Consider the following 15271-nt stretch of genomic DNA (forward strand, 5'->3'; position numbering starts at 1 on the left):
GAACAAATAAATTAAAGAATAATGTAAAAGAAGCTAAAGTTTCTTTAAACTGTAAGAGCATATCTGAAAAAAACAGAGAACAACTTAGTTTCTTGTTGTTTCTTGTATTAGATATTTTGATTTTGTGATTTTCTTATTTAGCTTTATTCATCTCTTATAAAACAATATTTCTGAAGCTTCCATTTCATTTCTGTATCTGGTTCAGTTTCTTGGTCCATTTATAAAGAAGGGAAAGTGAAACTCTTGCAGAACCCTCCTCCTCCTCATTCTCCTCCTCCTCCTGTGGTGTTTTTTTTATCCTTTTAGTGTCAGAGTGGGTTCAGACCTGAACCATGGAGGACTCAGACTGTCTGCCCGTGACCGTGGAAGGGAACTGGAGTTCGGTTCAGAGTAAGACGGTGAAAAACAAACTACTGCTTTACTTCCAGAGTAAAAAGAAATCGGGTGGAGGAGAATGCCGGGTGGAGGTGGAGGAGGAGGCGCCCAGAGCCTCCATCTTCTTCAAATCAGAGGCGGGTGAGTTTCTGCGGCCCAAAGCTTCTGTTTCTGTTTTTTAAAAAGTTAATGTGTGTCAAGATGGCCCTAAGTTTATCTTTCTGACTTCAAAACGTCTATTTCTACAAAAGTCCAGTTCTCCCTGTGGAAACTACGTATGATGATTAATATTCTTCTGGGGTAATAAACAATCTTCAGATGTCAGCTGAGGTCCCAGCATGCAGCTCAGCTCCTGACTGTAGTCAGGATGAGTCACATGGCTCCAGCAGTCTGCTGATCTAATGTCTCCACAGCTTCTTTGTCCCCAAATTAAGCTCAGGTCACCTCTGGGTTCAAAGGTCAGCCTGCAGGGAGGATGCTGGTGACTAATATATCAGATTAGAGTCATTATACAGCAGCTGGTTAAATATTAGCCAAGATTGCACAGGTAAGTCAACACAGGTGAGCCTGGGATCGCCCTACTTGGAAACAACGACCCGCAGGAGAAAATAAATGCAATGCTGAATTAATCCATCGACATGAAATGGATAATTGACTTTCTAAACCCGCCAAGCTCATTCAAACTGTTGGTGTGAGTCTTACCAAGTTCTTGAAATTGATGTTGATTCTACAGTGTGTCATTTTCAGGACAAGTAATGGTCAGAATGCAATGAAATTAACAGCTACCCCCACCTTTTTACCATCATGGTAAAAAATTGGCTTCTGTAAAATCCACATATCCTATCTTGTCAAGTGATGATGAGGTTTCTCTACATAGATCATCTGAAAACAATTTTGTTTGTTTGTGTTAGATATAGATTTTATAGAGGACAAACGCAGTCGCAGTCACATTCAAGCAAAATAGTGATCTCTGCAGTAAACTGTTTTTCCTGACTACATAGGCTTCATACATAGGCACCTCAGCCACATTTGATGGATGCACAGCAGTTAACTATCAAATTGTGTTTTCTGCATTTTTTGGTTTTCCTCGTTGCATAAGAGTTTTCCATGTTTTCATGTAATTTAACATTGTGAGCTGTCCCACAGAGGCTACGTTCACACTGCAGCCTGAAGTAACCCAAATACGATTTTTTTGCCCATATGCGACCTGGATCTGATCTTTTCATGACAGTCTGAACAACACAGATCCGATTTTTTCCAATCCAACCCAGGCCACTTGGCTATGTCGTCCTGAATCTGATTTGAACCTGATCTTTTCAAATGCTACCTGTGTCTGAACGGCCAGGTCAGATTCATCCGACCTGAACGTCATTAATACCCTACATAGGTCACTATTCAGCGTCTTGCTACTCAGAAGCTGCAAGAAAAACAACAACCATGGCAGATGATGATGCGGACAGCAGTATTTATGTTTAACCATGTGAAAAGATTGAGTTTTTATGGTTGGAAAAGACCGCTAGATGTGCGCCAGTACTACCATCCATGTTTACTTTCGTAAACATAGAGCACGCTGGCCTGTGACATCATTGCGTCCTCTACTGCGCATGCAGGACAATTGTATGACTGGAGTTCACACAAGAGATCACATACAAGTCGCATATGTTGGGTTCAAAAATGCAGGTTTGTAAAAGAAGAACTGAAATACACAGTAAGGGATTTTCAAACAGTTTCCTGCAGGAGGAGAGACAGTTGCACCCAAGACTCAAACACTCTCTCTCAACCGGACCTCCTCTGCAGAGCGCTTTATTAACAGAACATGACGCATGGTTACAAACAGAGTATTGTTCTGACAGAATAATTGATCAGTTCATAAAGACAGGATGCTTCACCAGAATCACAAGGCAGGGTGGTCTAATGACTGAATCACAAGACAGAGTGGAGCAACCCCTTGCTCAAATGTTTCATAAGCACACATACATTAATTTTATAATCATCATTGAATAAACCTAACAGCATATATTTTGCAAATATGAACGGCAAAGCAAAAAAATCGGATTTCACAAAGAATTGGAATTGAGCATCAAGGCAGTGTGAACGTAGCCAGAGACAAAGTTTAAGTTCTTACATGTTGTTAATTGCATTTGATAAGATGCCGCTACTTCAGCTGGCAAAGGTTAAACATAACAATAGCTGATGACTGGACCTAACCTGATTCAATGGTAGTTTAACACACATTTAATGGAAACAAAGAATTTTATTGTTTGTTTTAAATCAATGTACTGTCAGTGATACAACTTCAATTCTTTAGCATATCACTCTCGACACCGAGTTGGCCTCTGCCACAGTACATATTATTTTGCAGTATCGGCAGTGTTATTTTTTGTGTGTAATATGTTTAGATTTTTTTTGACTGCATTCCATTGATGATGTCTTTATATATACTGTAGGCCTACTCATGCTAATGTTTGAACCTGGGCTGACTTAACTCAGACTCAATCCCCCGCCCAAGCAAAAAAAGAGGGTTCGTGCGTAAGGGTAGTATTTAGGGGCCGGTTTGGGACTGGGCCTCAGGGTGAAGGCCCCTACAGCAAATTATATCACCTGTGGTGAAACCTAAAACCCTGGATATCAGATAGTTGAAGAAATGAATTAGAATAGCTGCTCTCAAATCTGATTAAGTTAAGCTCAATTTCTGAAATAGGGTCTAATTTAAACCTGTCAATAAGACCACTGACCCCAGCATCAGCAAATCTTAACAGAGAACATTTGGGATGTGGTGGAATAGGGGATTCTGTGTCATGTCAAGATGAACCAAAATCTCTGGGGAATGTCTGTGTACCTCATTGTATCTATGAGATGAAGTAACAAGGTCGTTCTGAAAGCAAAAGGAGGTCCAATCAAGTAAATTAATGGTATACCTAAAAAAAATCAGCAGATGATTGTGCATAAATTTGTTGACCATTTTTTTTACTTATTTGATGCATTTTTTAAATATTTTTCAGTCAGAGAGCGAATCCTTGTAAAGGAACATCATGAAATCATTGTGGAAAACCATCCTTTGACATTGCAGCTGAGTTTTGACCCAGAGGGACGACCCTCACAGGTAAACCTGCTGCTCAAGCTCCAAGGGCAACAAGTAGGTTGTCATAAAGAACTTGATGTCCTAGATTTGTTTGGCGCATGTATTGATTTATGATTTATAAATCAAATTTTAGTGGCAAGGCAATTTAAAGGGTTGTACATGAGAAGAAAAAGTAGATTGTACATTGGTTTTTAGTTCATTCCTTAAAGCGTGGTTGACACATTTTTCCACGAAAATAATGAAAAAAAAGATGTTATATTTCATGCTATATACTCTTAGTGGCTGAAAGTGAAGATAATGTGAAAATAACATGTTTTTTTAGATTTGTGGTAAAAACTGCAGGTACAAGAATAGAAAATGTAATATGTTTCGCCTGCAGTTTTTAATATTTTTAGTTAATGTGGTTATATTTAAACTGTTTCACCCCAGTTCAATAGGTTTTAAGTGACGTAATAATGAGCTCACTCTCTTGTCCATCTGCATCTCTCGTCCATCAGAGAATTTGTGCTTTTGGCAACAAGAGCTGTATAAGCTGTATAAAAATGCTGTATAAGTACAGACCACTTGAACATTCATATTCGTAAGGATGATCTTTTTTTGTTTTATTGATTCTTGAATCCACAAACATATTCAGGTCAGATATCTTCTTATATGCTAGAAATGTGACTGAAATCGGTGTTATGATATTAGGATAAAAGTTATCAATTAATTAATTAATCTAAAGTCGACTGATGTCATGGATTGACCAACAACTAGTTGATAAGAGGGCATTTTCTAAGGTCATTTTCCAAGAGGGCATTTGATAAGCAAGAGTTTTATATTGCATCAATAGGCTTTTTCTAAAACATGAAAGCCTAAGAAATTTTTACAATATGCTGAGTCAATAAAACAAGTATATGATAAGTATTCATTGTGCCAGATGTATTACATAATGATGAACAAACAAAAAATATGTTCTAACATATTATTTCATATTGATGAGATATTACAAAGCAGGAACTTATCAAGGTACTGAATAAAAAAAAGATTTATAAAAGATGATAAACACGTGATTTCTGAGGTACAGAAATGTAAAGTTATCATACAAAGTATATTTACATAAATGTAAAGCTGTCATTAAAAGTGTATACCTCGCTTTGATAATTTGTAGGACAATTTTTTACTTTGTTTCAATCATGTGAACATTAACTTTGATTGTACTAGTTTATGGTTTTATGTTATCTTCTGAGGACAATAAGGAATTGCTGGGACCAAAATAACCAACTAATATTAGTGATACAGTTTAGAGGTGTGCATTAACTTTAAGCTAAGGTTAGTGTTAAAAATATGCTGGTATTCATATTTTTGTATGTCGTGCTCAGAGTTTCTTTTTTTTTATTAACCTATTCACCACTTTTTGAATTAAAAAAACCTTTGGTGACCTCTGGAAACTTTGATTAATCTCTTCAAAATGATTGTGCCAAAAATAAAAATGTTCTGATGATCTTCTTGTTGTTCAATCATCTCTTTGTGTGTTCTTTTTTTTTACAGACCCCGCTAAACAAAAGGGATGATAGCTTAGGTAAAACCTTAACTTTGATGTTGTGAACAGCAAAGTTCCTGCTGCAGCATGTTGGGTTTGATCCAGATCTGATCATGCAGGACAATACCAGTTGGCATTTGGACTCAGTTTGTCTTTCTTATCAGTTTGGCTACTTATTTTCATGTAAAGCAGAGGGAGGTCTACAGCAATAGTTAATAGGAATCAGTCCAGAGGTGTGTTTCACAATGCAGGCTTACTGGAAAGTCTTTTAAAACCTGAAATCAGGGAAACCCAGAGTTTTACATTTCAGAAAGAGAGTTTACTCAGCCTCTGTTTCTGTTGCCAGGTTAGCTCCCCAGAGCTAATCTGGTCAGAGATTTTGTTTAGTAAACTCAGGGTCTCCTCTTTTTCCACCATCCTTAGTTAATCACGTTTTTTTATTTCCTGATTTACTCAGGAGATTTTTTTGTTAATTTTGTACTTACAATAAAAAGGGGCATTAAAGGGACTTAGAATGGAGAGTTTTCCTTCAACTTTAATTAAAGTTACATATTATAAAGCTCATGTAACAACAATAAACCATAAAAATCTAATCAACTGTTGGTTTATTTTATGTCTTCATTTTTACTCAGATTCTAATTTGGATCCAAGGGCTGCTGTTGTATTGAGCAATGTCTCAGAAAACCTGTCAAAAGATCTTCTGCAGATGTTGGTGGAGAGCATCTCTGGACTGGATGAGAATGACTTCAGTCTGGTGATGAGGGAATCCAACATGGCTGTGGTGACTTTCATTAACCCTACAGGTATACATCATAACTCAAAAGTCCCAATCTTTAAGAAATTTGCGAAAATGTAAGTTTCTTTAACTGTATCCCGTAAATAATAAACAGCACAATGCAAACATTACATTGTATCATCAAATTTTAAAAACCTTAATCTTTTTACAATAATTAAGCACCCAACCTTATATTTATTTTAACTTATTCATTTATGTAACCTAAATTGTAAATGTTATATCGTTAAATTATATTTCTCTGGCAATTATACATTTTATATTAATATTTCATATCATAATCAAATCATGCAAAAACTAGTTTTTAATTCTTTTGATCTATAAGACTAACTTTAAACTTATACAAATTACTGTTAATATAACCAAAGAATAGCATTTGAAAAAACCCCATCAGATTTCATAATAAATCAATTAATCTATATGTGATTTAACTAAATCAGAGTACATTGCAGACATAAATTTACTCCTACACCAAACAATAAATAAATGAAATACGAGCGGCATTAAACAAGCGATCAACCCTGTAGCTTGGCTTATGCTAACGGCTTACAGTCTGGGAGCAAACAGAGCAGTTACTATACCAAAATTGTAAAAAAAATATTAAAACATTTTGCATTACAGATGAAGAACCTTTTTTTTGTCTACTAATATGCTCTATCCAGAAGTCTTGAAAAGGCAGTTTGAGCTTCACTTGGTTTAAATTCATTGTGAAAACTTCTCTAAGGAATCTTTCGCCATCCAATTATTAATCGATTAGTCAAAATTAAAATCTACAGATTAATCGATCAGCAAAATAGTCGATAGTTGCAGCCCTAATTAATTGATTGAATTTTTTTTCACAATTTGAGTCATTTAAATTTTAAGTACTGTAGGCATATGGTTTTTCTTTTTTCGGGGAGATCTTTCAGTTGTGCATAAAATTTTGGGGTAGGGCAGAGCTTTTAGCTTCATTGCGCATCCTGCATTGTGTAGAATAAAGGGGTAAGACTGTTAGCCTTTAATGACCACCTCCTGATTGTGAATTGAATGGTTGGACAAAAATGAAACTTGTTTGAAATTCACTCGACCATTGTGAGGCGATTGTGAGCATTTCCTGCTGTTAATGCAAAGCTACTAGCAACTAAAGTCTGATTAGTGCTTAGAAACCAGGTCATCTGCGTGTGTGTCGCAGTGATATAGATATGCTCCACCCTTCTGCAGACACTCTGGGGGACGTCTTCAAAATTGTAGGTGACCACAGACAGTGCTGCAGAAAGGAGGCCTCTGATTGGTCAGATCTACATCCGCTCTACACTATGCGTATTTCCTGTTTGGTACCTTACCGTCTTGTTTTGTTTGTATGACCGCCATTGTGGAAAACGGCTCATAAAGATGGACCAGCAAGAAGAGCGAAATGAGCAAGAATGCTGGGACCCTTTTTCCACCTGGATCTCCACTCTTTTTCGCCCTCATGTCCCTCCGTTGTCGCACAAACATTCCCCTTGCATTTTACCACTTCCTCCCTGCCTTGGCCGTATCTAGACCCACAGCTAGATTGTGATTATCCTTCTAGCATTGTGGCCTGGAATAACAGCGCAGACCACGCTTCAAAATTGGGCATAAATCAAAAATATCTGCGACAAGCTCACTGTGACACACTGCTGCGGGAGGATAACCAGCCCTTGAGAATTTATTTCCCTCAACCTTGTGCACTGTGCATGTGCAAACAAGGGAATTGTTCACTGACTTCCCATTATTCATTTGAAACTTAGTCAAAATACATTTATTAGTATATAAAACTTCATTTTGGATAGGCATTATTCATTTTAAATATCCGAAAATCCACTTTAACAAGTTGTAGAATTAGTAGTTGATATCTGTAATGGCATTTCTACCAGAGCATTCAGCTGCTCTGCCCCCCACCTGTGGAACTACCACCCCTACTTAGAAATGCAGACTCACTTCTCCATTTCAAATCAAAGCTCAAAACTAATCTTTTTAAGATTGCCTATTCTCTTAAATATCAACTTCCCTGTCCACGGCTTTGTATTTGTAAATGATTTTATTCTGTGTTTTGACTTTGTTTTGTAGAAAGGCACTTTCTAAATAAAATGTATTATTATTATTATTATTATTATTACTAGTAGAAATATTTTTTAGGCAAGGATTGGATTTCTTGATATCTAGAATGTTATATTCATTTTTGATATCTAAAATTATCTTAATGACTAGTAGTAACTGGATAATGAAGATCTGAAATTAGAGTTCATCCTCGTCAGAATTCAGGTTGAGATGTCCAGAAATGTTAATTTGGATAAAAAGAACGTAATTTTAGATATCTGGAAGTAAATGCCCAATACACATAAATTGGATACTTGACATTATTTGTGATAGCAAGAATTACATCTGAAGATATCTGAAATGTTCATTTTACATGTTCAAATGTTGATTTTAGTTGGAACAAATGCATTTGAGATATCTGGAATACGTATTTAGTCAAACTAATAAATGTCAAAACAGCCTCTTAAAATGTGTAAAGATTTCTAAATATCTGAAACATTATTCTTGTATTTTTTAAATCCTGAAATTTAAATTTTACAGTCAAAAATGTAATTTAGAAATCAATAATTAAAGTTCTGACTAGTAGGAATGTGGATTTGACCAGTTCGATGATTCCAAATCATTTTACAAAGCGGTTCACCTGCTCCCTGTTATGGGATCAAGTTACTGGGACATCCCAGTCCCAACACCTGTGCTTGGGTTTGAATCCTGGTAGTGTCAGAAAAGGCAGCCAGCATAAAACTTATGCCTGGGGCAAGTTGTACAGATCTGCTGTCACAATATCCAAATAAGGGTGATGTATTCACATGATGGTGTTTGTTTCTACTGGAACACATTGTAGTTATTCGCTACTATTTCAGTCCTAAAAAAGTGAACGCGAGTGATTTTGCAGATGCAGACAAATTTATAACCATGAGCCAGACCAGCACAAAGATGAAGAGACAAGGAATAAAGGCTTGGCCAATAGGGGAAGTGAAGATGCTCCAAGGGGAGAGTTTTGCTCCAGCTGTCAAAGGTACACATTTTGAATTAATTTGACTGTATGATCTGGTTGAACTGTAAAGTGCCTTGAGATGACTTGTGTTGTGAATTAGCACTATTTTAATAAACTGAATTGAAATTGAATTGAATTATATTGCTTATTTAAAAAGGTAAGCTATACATATTTAACCAATAATAGATTCCATTTTCCCTGTCAGATACTAATTCAGATCCAAGCACTGCAGTGTTGTTGGAGAATGTCTCAGAAAACCTGTCAGAAGATCTTCTGCAGATGCTAGTGGAGAGGACCTCAGGATTGGAAGAGAATGACTTCAGTCTGGTGATCTTTAAGGAATCCAAAATGGCAGTGGTGACATTCATTAACCCTACAGGTAATCAAAATAGCCTGTTAAAGATACAAGATCAGTGGTTGAGGTTGGTTACTGAAAGGAAACTGAACTGGTTCCACCTAATACCACAGCTTGTGGATCATGTATTGCATTTTTTAGGTTAAGAAAAATAGGTAAAAATAAATTTTCTTTCAAAACTAGGAAAATAATACTTTTGTATAAGGCTGTTTATTGTCAGCACTCTATTGTGGTATGTGGTTGAATAAGGGCATAGGGTTTGTATATAAAGAAAAGGTGACAACATATTTGGGCAAAGACATGACAGGAGCAAAAATGGCTACTATCAATTTTACAGAAAGAACTCCATTTCACTCGCACCTTCACCATGCCTGTTTTTTCATCTAAGAGGAAGAATCCTTGTTTGCCTATTGAGTGATTTGCCAAAGACCACCTTACGATGGCCAACTAAATTTCAAACATGTTTGATTTTCTCCTGACCTTACGATGATCGGGAGGTGGTCATGAGAGGCTGATCGCCCCTCTTCACCCCCTGTATATTAAACGACACATGATCAGGCTAAAAGTCTGCCTCATCTAAGGTTTTCTCCTACAACTGGAGAGTCGGCACGAAAAGGGCAAAAATCGTACAGTGTGTACCTTGCTTAGGACGTCTGAGGCCTGGTTTACAATACAGCGCTGACTAGACGCAGTAGTTGTCCCACAGAGAGTTCCAGACCCTGAAGCCTTAAGGATTGAATCGACAGGAGAACGGAGCCAAACAGACAAAGAAAGGCAGGATAATCCAGAGGGCAAATTAAAGGGGCAGATCCAGGTTCAGTCCACAAAAGGAATCTAACAGGTGTCCAAAGATAGGTCAGGCAAACAGACCAGAAAAGGGACAGGCAGACTCAGAGGTCCAAAAGCAAAACAGGTCAGGATCAGGCAATCAGAACACTATCAGTAATACTAGACTAATTCTCACACCAAATGCTCAAGGTCCAGAGACGGTGGGGGCCACAGAGAGTTCAGCAGCAGCAGCGTCTAGCTTCTAGCTAGAGATTGACTGATCAGAGTAGTCTCCTAGCTCTTCCCAGAGAGCTGATTGGAGTCCAGGCTGAGATCTTCAGGTTTGGCTTACTTGGGCAGGCAGGCAATCTTCCAGGTTAAGCTCCTNCTAGCTTCAAGCTAGGGATTGACAGATTAGAGTTGTTTCCCAGCTCTTCCCTGAGAGCTGATTGGAGTCCAGGCTGAGATCTTCAGGTTTGGCTTACTTGGGCAGGCAGGCAATCTTCCAGGTTAAGCTCCTCCAGAGCTTCAGACTTCAGTCGGCTTTTCTATGAGCAAAGAAGACAAAAACAGGTTAGATGACTAGTCTCTCTCAAGAGTCCACTAGTGATCATAAGATAATCAGAGGCTCAGGCTCGCTAACCAAACTTGGTCAACACTGCGGCGTCGAAGGAAGGTCTGGCTGCTGCTTAAGTAGTGTGGTCTTCTGATGAGCTGAAGACTCCCAGGTGTGCTGAGAGCCCCAGCTCAGGACAGGTGGCAGATCTCCAGATCCCAACACTCAGGACATGTGAGACTTTTCCTAAATAGATAGAGCAGCTAAGTAAAGACAATTTGCCATTAATTAAACAGCTGGTGTAACTGAATAATTTTACAAGAGACTGTGGGTTTTTGAGAATCAATAAATAGTTCCTAATTTAAATTTAAAGTATCGAATTCAAACATGAAATTATTATCAACAGTGAAACTTATCTTCCTGAGTTGAAAGCTTTTTAACCTGATCTATTTTGAATTCTGTAATTTTCTTATTCAAGCAAAACTTGTAATATCTTTTATATAGTTTTTGTAGCAAAGTTTCTTTTGTTTTTTGGGTTGGATGTTCATGTTTATTTCCTAAATGAATACAGCAATTTAATGCTAATTACTCTCTTTTGAATTTAAGCTCTTTGTCTCTTTGTGTTTTAATCAATTGCTCCTCTAAATAATTTTAGTGTTCGGTATTGAATACTTTCAAATTTTTGTAGATTTATGTCTGCTCTCAACTGTTGCCTGTCTCGTAATGTTGCTCTTGTTGAGCAGTCGCATTAGATCAATTGCGATCCATGGTTTTCTATTTGGGAAACATTTCACTGTTCTGGTAGGGATGGTGTTATCTACACAGAGTTTTAAGTAGTCAGTCACACACTCAACCATTGCATTGATGTCGTCTTCATGTGGCTTACACATTGCATTCCAGTCTGCAGCCTCAAAACAACCTTGAAGTGTTTGTTCATCCTCCTGAGACCATCTTCGTACAGTTCTTTTTACTGAATTTTGGCTCTTATAAAGTGACTAATACTCTGAGCAGAGAAAAACAAAATTTTGATCTGATTTTCCAAGAGGTGGTCTTACTACACAGATGTATGAGTCCTTGACATTTGAATAATGTCAGGACAATCTAGAGGGTGAAGCCAAAGCCAGGGTCGAGCCAGAAGATCAGAGATGCAAAGAGGTACCGAAGGGAAATCCAGGTCGGTGTCAGGAAGCAGTTCCAGGTTCTGTAAACAGGCAGAATCCAGCAGGAGTCTGAAGACAGGTCAGGCAATCAGATCAGAACAGGGGCAGGCAGGCTCAGAGGTCCAAAGGCAGAAACTAGTGAGGATCAGGCAATCAGAAACAATAATACCCGCAAGAAAACTCTTACCAAGGGCTTGAATAATCTGGCACAGATGACTGAAAGAAGGGAGGTTAAATGGAGAATATAGAAGGGGAAACATAAGAGTGGTAATGAGAAACTGGGCGGGGCTAAATGACATGGGATATCAAGACAGTCATCAGTGCCAAGACATGACACATAAAACAAGTCCAACATTTTGGTTTCTATGGTGCAGCAGCTGACAAACTGTAGGAACACTGGCAGTGTAGCACTAATTTAAACAGGATCAATTTATTGCTTCAAATGCATTTGATTGTAGTGTTTGAAACCTAGCAACCACATAACTAATTACATCACATGCAGTGTCGGCATGGCAGAAGGTGGAGTAAGCGGTTAGAAACAGAACATTGTTTAACTCTATAGGCAGATTATAGGGCAGCAGTTCAACAACTGGCTTTCATTGACAAATCTTCAGAGTAACATTTTCTGGAATACCCCATATGTTGTTCACAAGCAATGCCAACCCTCCTAAAAGTTTTCCAGTCTTTTATAAATCTCTGTCTGTTCGTTTGGTTTAGAAAGCCTGGCAGAGAGACCCTTGATTTCGAGATGTGATCCTGCAGCTATGTTTCATTAAAACACATTAGGCTGCATTTCCGATATTTTGGCTGGGTTCTTGCTAGTGCTTGAAGTTTTTCTAAATTACTTATAAAATAGAAATCTGCCCATGATTATTAATGAAAGAGCTAGCATATATGTCCCATTCCTCTCTTGTCTCCTTGCTCCTGCTCTGCATCCCTGGTGCTTCTTTTCAACTCAGCTGGAAGTAGTTGATGTAGTATTTAAGGTTTTCAGATTTTAATTAGCTGCTCCTGGGTCGGAAAAATCAACTTGCTTTGGTTGATGTGATTATATATCATAACAAGTATCTAAAAACGAAAAAAATATAAGTAAAATCTTTCTAATTTCACAGCATTCAAGACCAGAAGCAAAAACATAAGAAAAGAAGAAATTCTGATCCACAAATGGAAGAGTGAAGTTCTCGTAAAAAAGAATATCATATTCAAGCTAGCAGAGCTAACCAATTTGAAGCCACCTATAACAGCACAGCTCCAGAATGTAATTCAATTCAAACATGCCCCGTACTCTGCAAAACTACAAACATTCCAACAGTTTGTCAGCTGGTGTACCAGAGAAAAGCAAAACTTTGGAATTGTTTTATGCGAATGTCAAGGACTCACACATTTTTGAAGTAAGACCTCCTCTTGGGAAAGATGATCACAGTCTTGTTTCTATGCCCAGAATTTATTAAATGTGAACAACTTTTTCCTCTCCACTGTCGATTCAAGCATGTTCAGTGAGAGGGATTGTTGTAGAGTCAAAAACAACATGCATTTGCATTTGCTTGTTGCTACGAGCTCATTAATAACAATGTTGGCCTGCAAGTCAATGACTTGATGCAATCAGCTTGCTTGTTTGTTTTTTTTTTTTTTGGGGGGGGGGGTTACCAGTATGACTGTATGATATGATTTATTTGTCTCTATAAAGTACCTTGATATGACATGTTGTGAATAAAAAAACAGTATAAATAAAACTATATTAAGCTGAATTGAATTAATTGCATTATGGTATACCATTCAATCTTAGTATGAGGTTGAAGTATCACAAAATGACCAGAAGACGGTTTGTTATTATTATTATTATTGTTGTCATTGTTGTTGTTTTTGTTATTCATTATCATTATTATTATCTCAGTCATACAATAGTGAACTAAATTGTTTTTGCAGATGCAGAAAAGTTCATCTCTGTGAGTCAGACAAACTCAAAGATGAGGAATCAAGGACTGACAGCTCGGAGACTAGGGGCAGCAAAGAGCATCAAAATAGAATGTGTGCCTCCAACTGTGGTCAAAGGTATAGCACAGTATTTTAGGCACATAGCTTTGGAGTGGCTTTGCGTATAATCTTTTTTATCAGTAAAAAAAAAAAAAAAAACTTACCTAAATGATGTAAATTTAGTTCTGTTGTGATAGATATTATGGAAAAGAGCTTATGTTTTCGGAATCAAGTGTTAAATGAAAAGCTAATATCTAAACTGACAGTAACTTTAGCCTATTTTCAGAAACTTAGAGCAACGGTGTTAGCAAGGCAGAGCAAGGCTTTTATATAGAATTGTGAATATTTGTTTATTTATATTAACTTTTTCACCTGATTTGGTTACAGACACGATTGAGCTATATTTTGAGAAGAACTGGGAGCTGCCAGAGCACATACTCATGATCCCAAAGGAGCAGGCGGCCATCGTTACATTCAAGGACCCTGAAGGTTTTTCTCATCTTATAATAATATTGAAGCTCAATGCCTAAAAATGCTGTCTGCGAATAAAACATAACAATAACACTGACAAACAATTTTTTTTTTTTGGATAAAGCAGTCGGTACTACACTATAACCATCTGCTTAGACGGGCCTATTTGCTCATCAGTTTTATCACCCATACCACTAAGGGAGGGATATGTCTCTGATAGTGTACACAAAGAAGGAAACATCTTTGACCATGAACAGAATTGATTCCAGACATGTTTAACAAAATCATTGATATAAGCTCAATTTACAAAGGAAGTCTTTTACTTTCTGTCTTAGGCCTGCTTTCTTCTTGACCAAAGCCATGGGAACAGCAAAATAGGGCAGAACTACTAAATGTATTCAAATTTATCAAAGTCTCTAGCTGCAGTTTCCTGCCTTTCTACTCCTGACAACAGAATTATGATAAAAGGTGATGCCAGACCCTCTCTGGTCATCCTAAGCCATCTAAATCTTGGTTTATGCTTCACGCGTCCGCAAAGTCCACATTGGCAAATTACTATGCAAATGGCTCCATAACGAAAATGTGCTTCAGCTCTCGCTCGCGAGGGTTTTCAAATGTAAACATTTAAATTATCCCAGGACTAGCTCACAAATATCACCACTATCAACAGATTGTGGAAAAACACCTAGAAAGAATTAGTGTTGCTCTCCAAAAGCATGAGGAGACCTTGATAATAGTATAGGCTGTGTTTTCTACTTCCTCGTGTAGTGTGGTGTTGTCAGCAATCATGTTCTGCCATTATATAAATATTCCGTAAAAATTAAAAAAATATCCACTGGACTTGGTTTCCAAGATTTGAAGATGTTCGCCACCTCTCCAGGAAGCTTTCTCAATTCAAATGTCTGGATCCGCAGTGAGTTTGAGTCTTATAAAACTCAGTGCGGATCCAGACATTTGAATTGAGAAAGCTTCCTGGAGAGGTGGCGAAACGTCTTCAAATCTGGGAAACCAAGTCCAGTGGATATTTTTTTAATTTTTACGGAATGACTATGACCTGGATGACTGAGAACCTTCATCAGCATATATAAATATTAAACCAGTGGTTCCCAAAGGGGGGGCGCAATGCCATTGCAGGGGGGGCGCGGGAAGCGGTATGGATAAATGAAGAAAAAAAAAAAAAA

At 37.6% G+C, this 15271-nt stretch overlaps 1 protein-coding gene across 1 annotated transcript in view; it reads left to right on the forward strand.

The window, feature by feature from the left end:
- Positions 1–399: 399 nt before the first annotated feature.
- Positions 400–15271, forward strand: part of LOC107097797 (poly [ADP-ribose] polymerase 14-like) — a 34028-nt gene continuing 19156 nt past the window's right edge. The window contains exons 1-8 of the mRNA XM_015395093.1: positions 400–516; positions 3378–3478; positions 4988–5018; positions 5612–5782; positions 8705–8827; positions 9012–9185; positions 13572–13697; positions 14007–14108. Of these exons, the coding sequence (XP_015250579.1) occupies positions 5686–5782; positions 8705–8827; positions 9012–9185; positions 13572–13697; positions 14007–14108 (622 nt within the window). The 5' untranslated portion in view covers positions 400–516; positions 3378–3478; positions 4988–5018; positions 5612–5685. The remainder of the gene's footprint in view (positions 517–3377; positions 3479–4987; positions 5019–5611; positions 5783–8704; positions 8828–9011; positions 9186–13571; positions 13698–14006; positions 14109–15271) is intronic.

The sequence above is a fragment of the Cyprinodon variegatus genome, unplaced genomic scaffold (genome assembly GCF_000732505.1).
Source record: "Cyprinodon variegatus isolate N-32 unplaced genomic scaffold, C_variegatus-1.0 Scaffold725, whole genome shotgun sequence".
NCBI classification, from domain to species: Eukaryota; Metazoa; Chordata; class Actinopteri; order Cyprinodontiformes; family Cyprinodontidae; genus Cyprinodon; species Cyprinodon variegatus.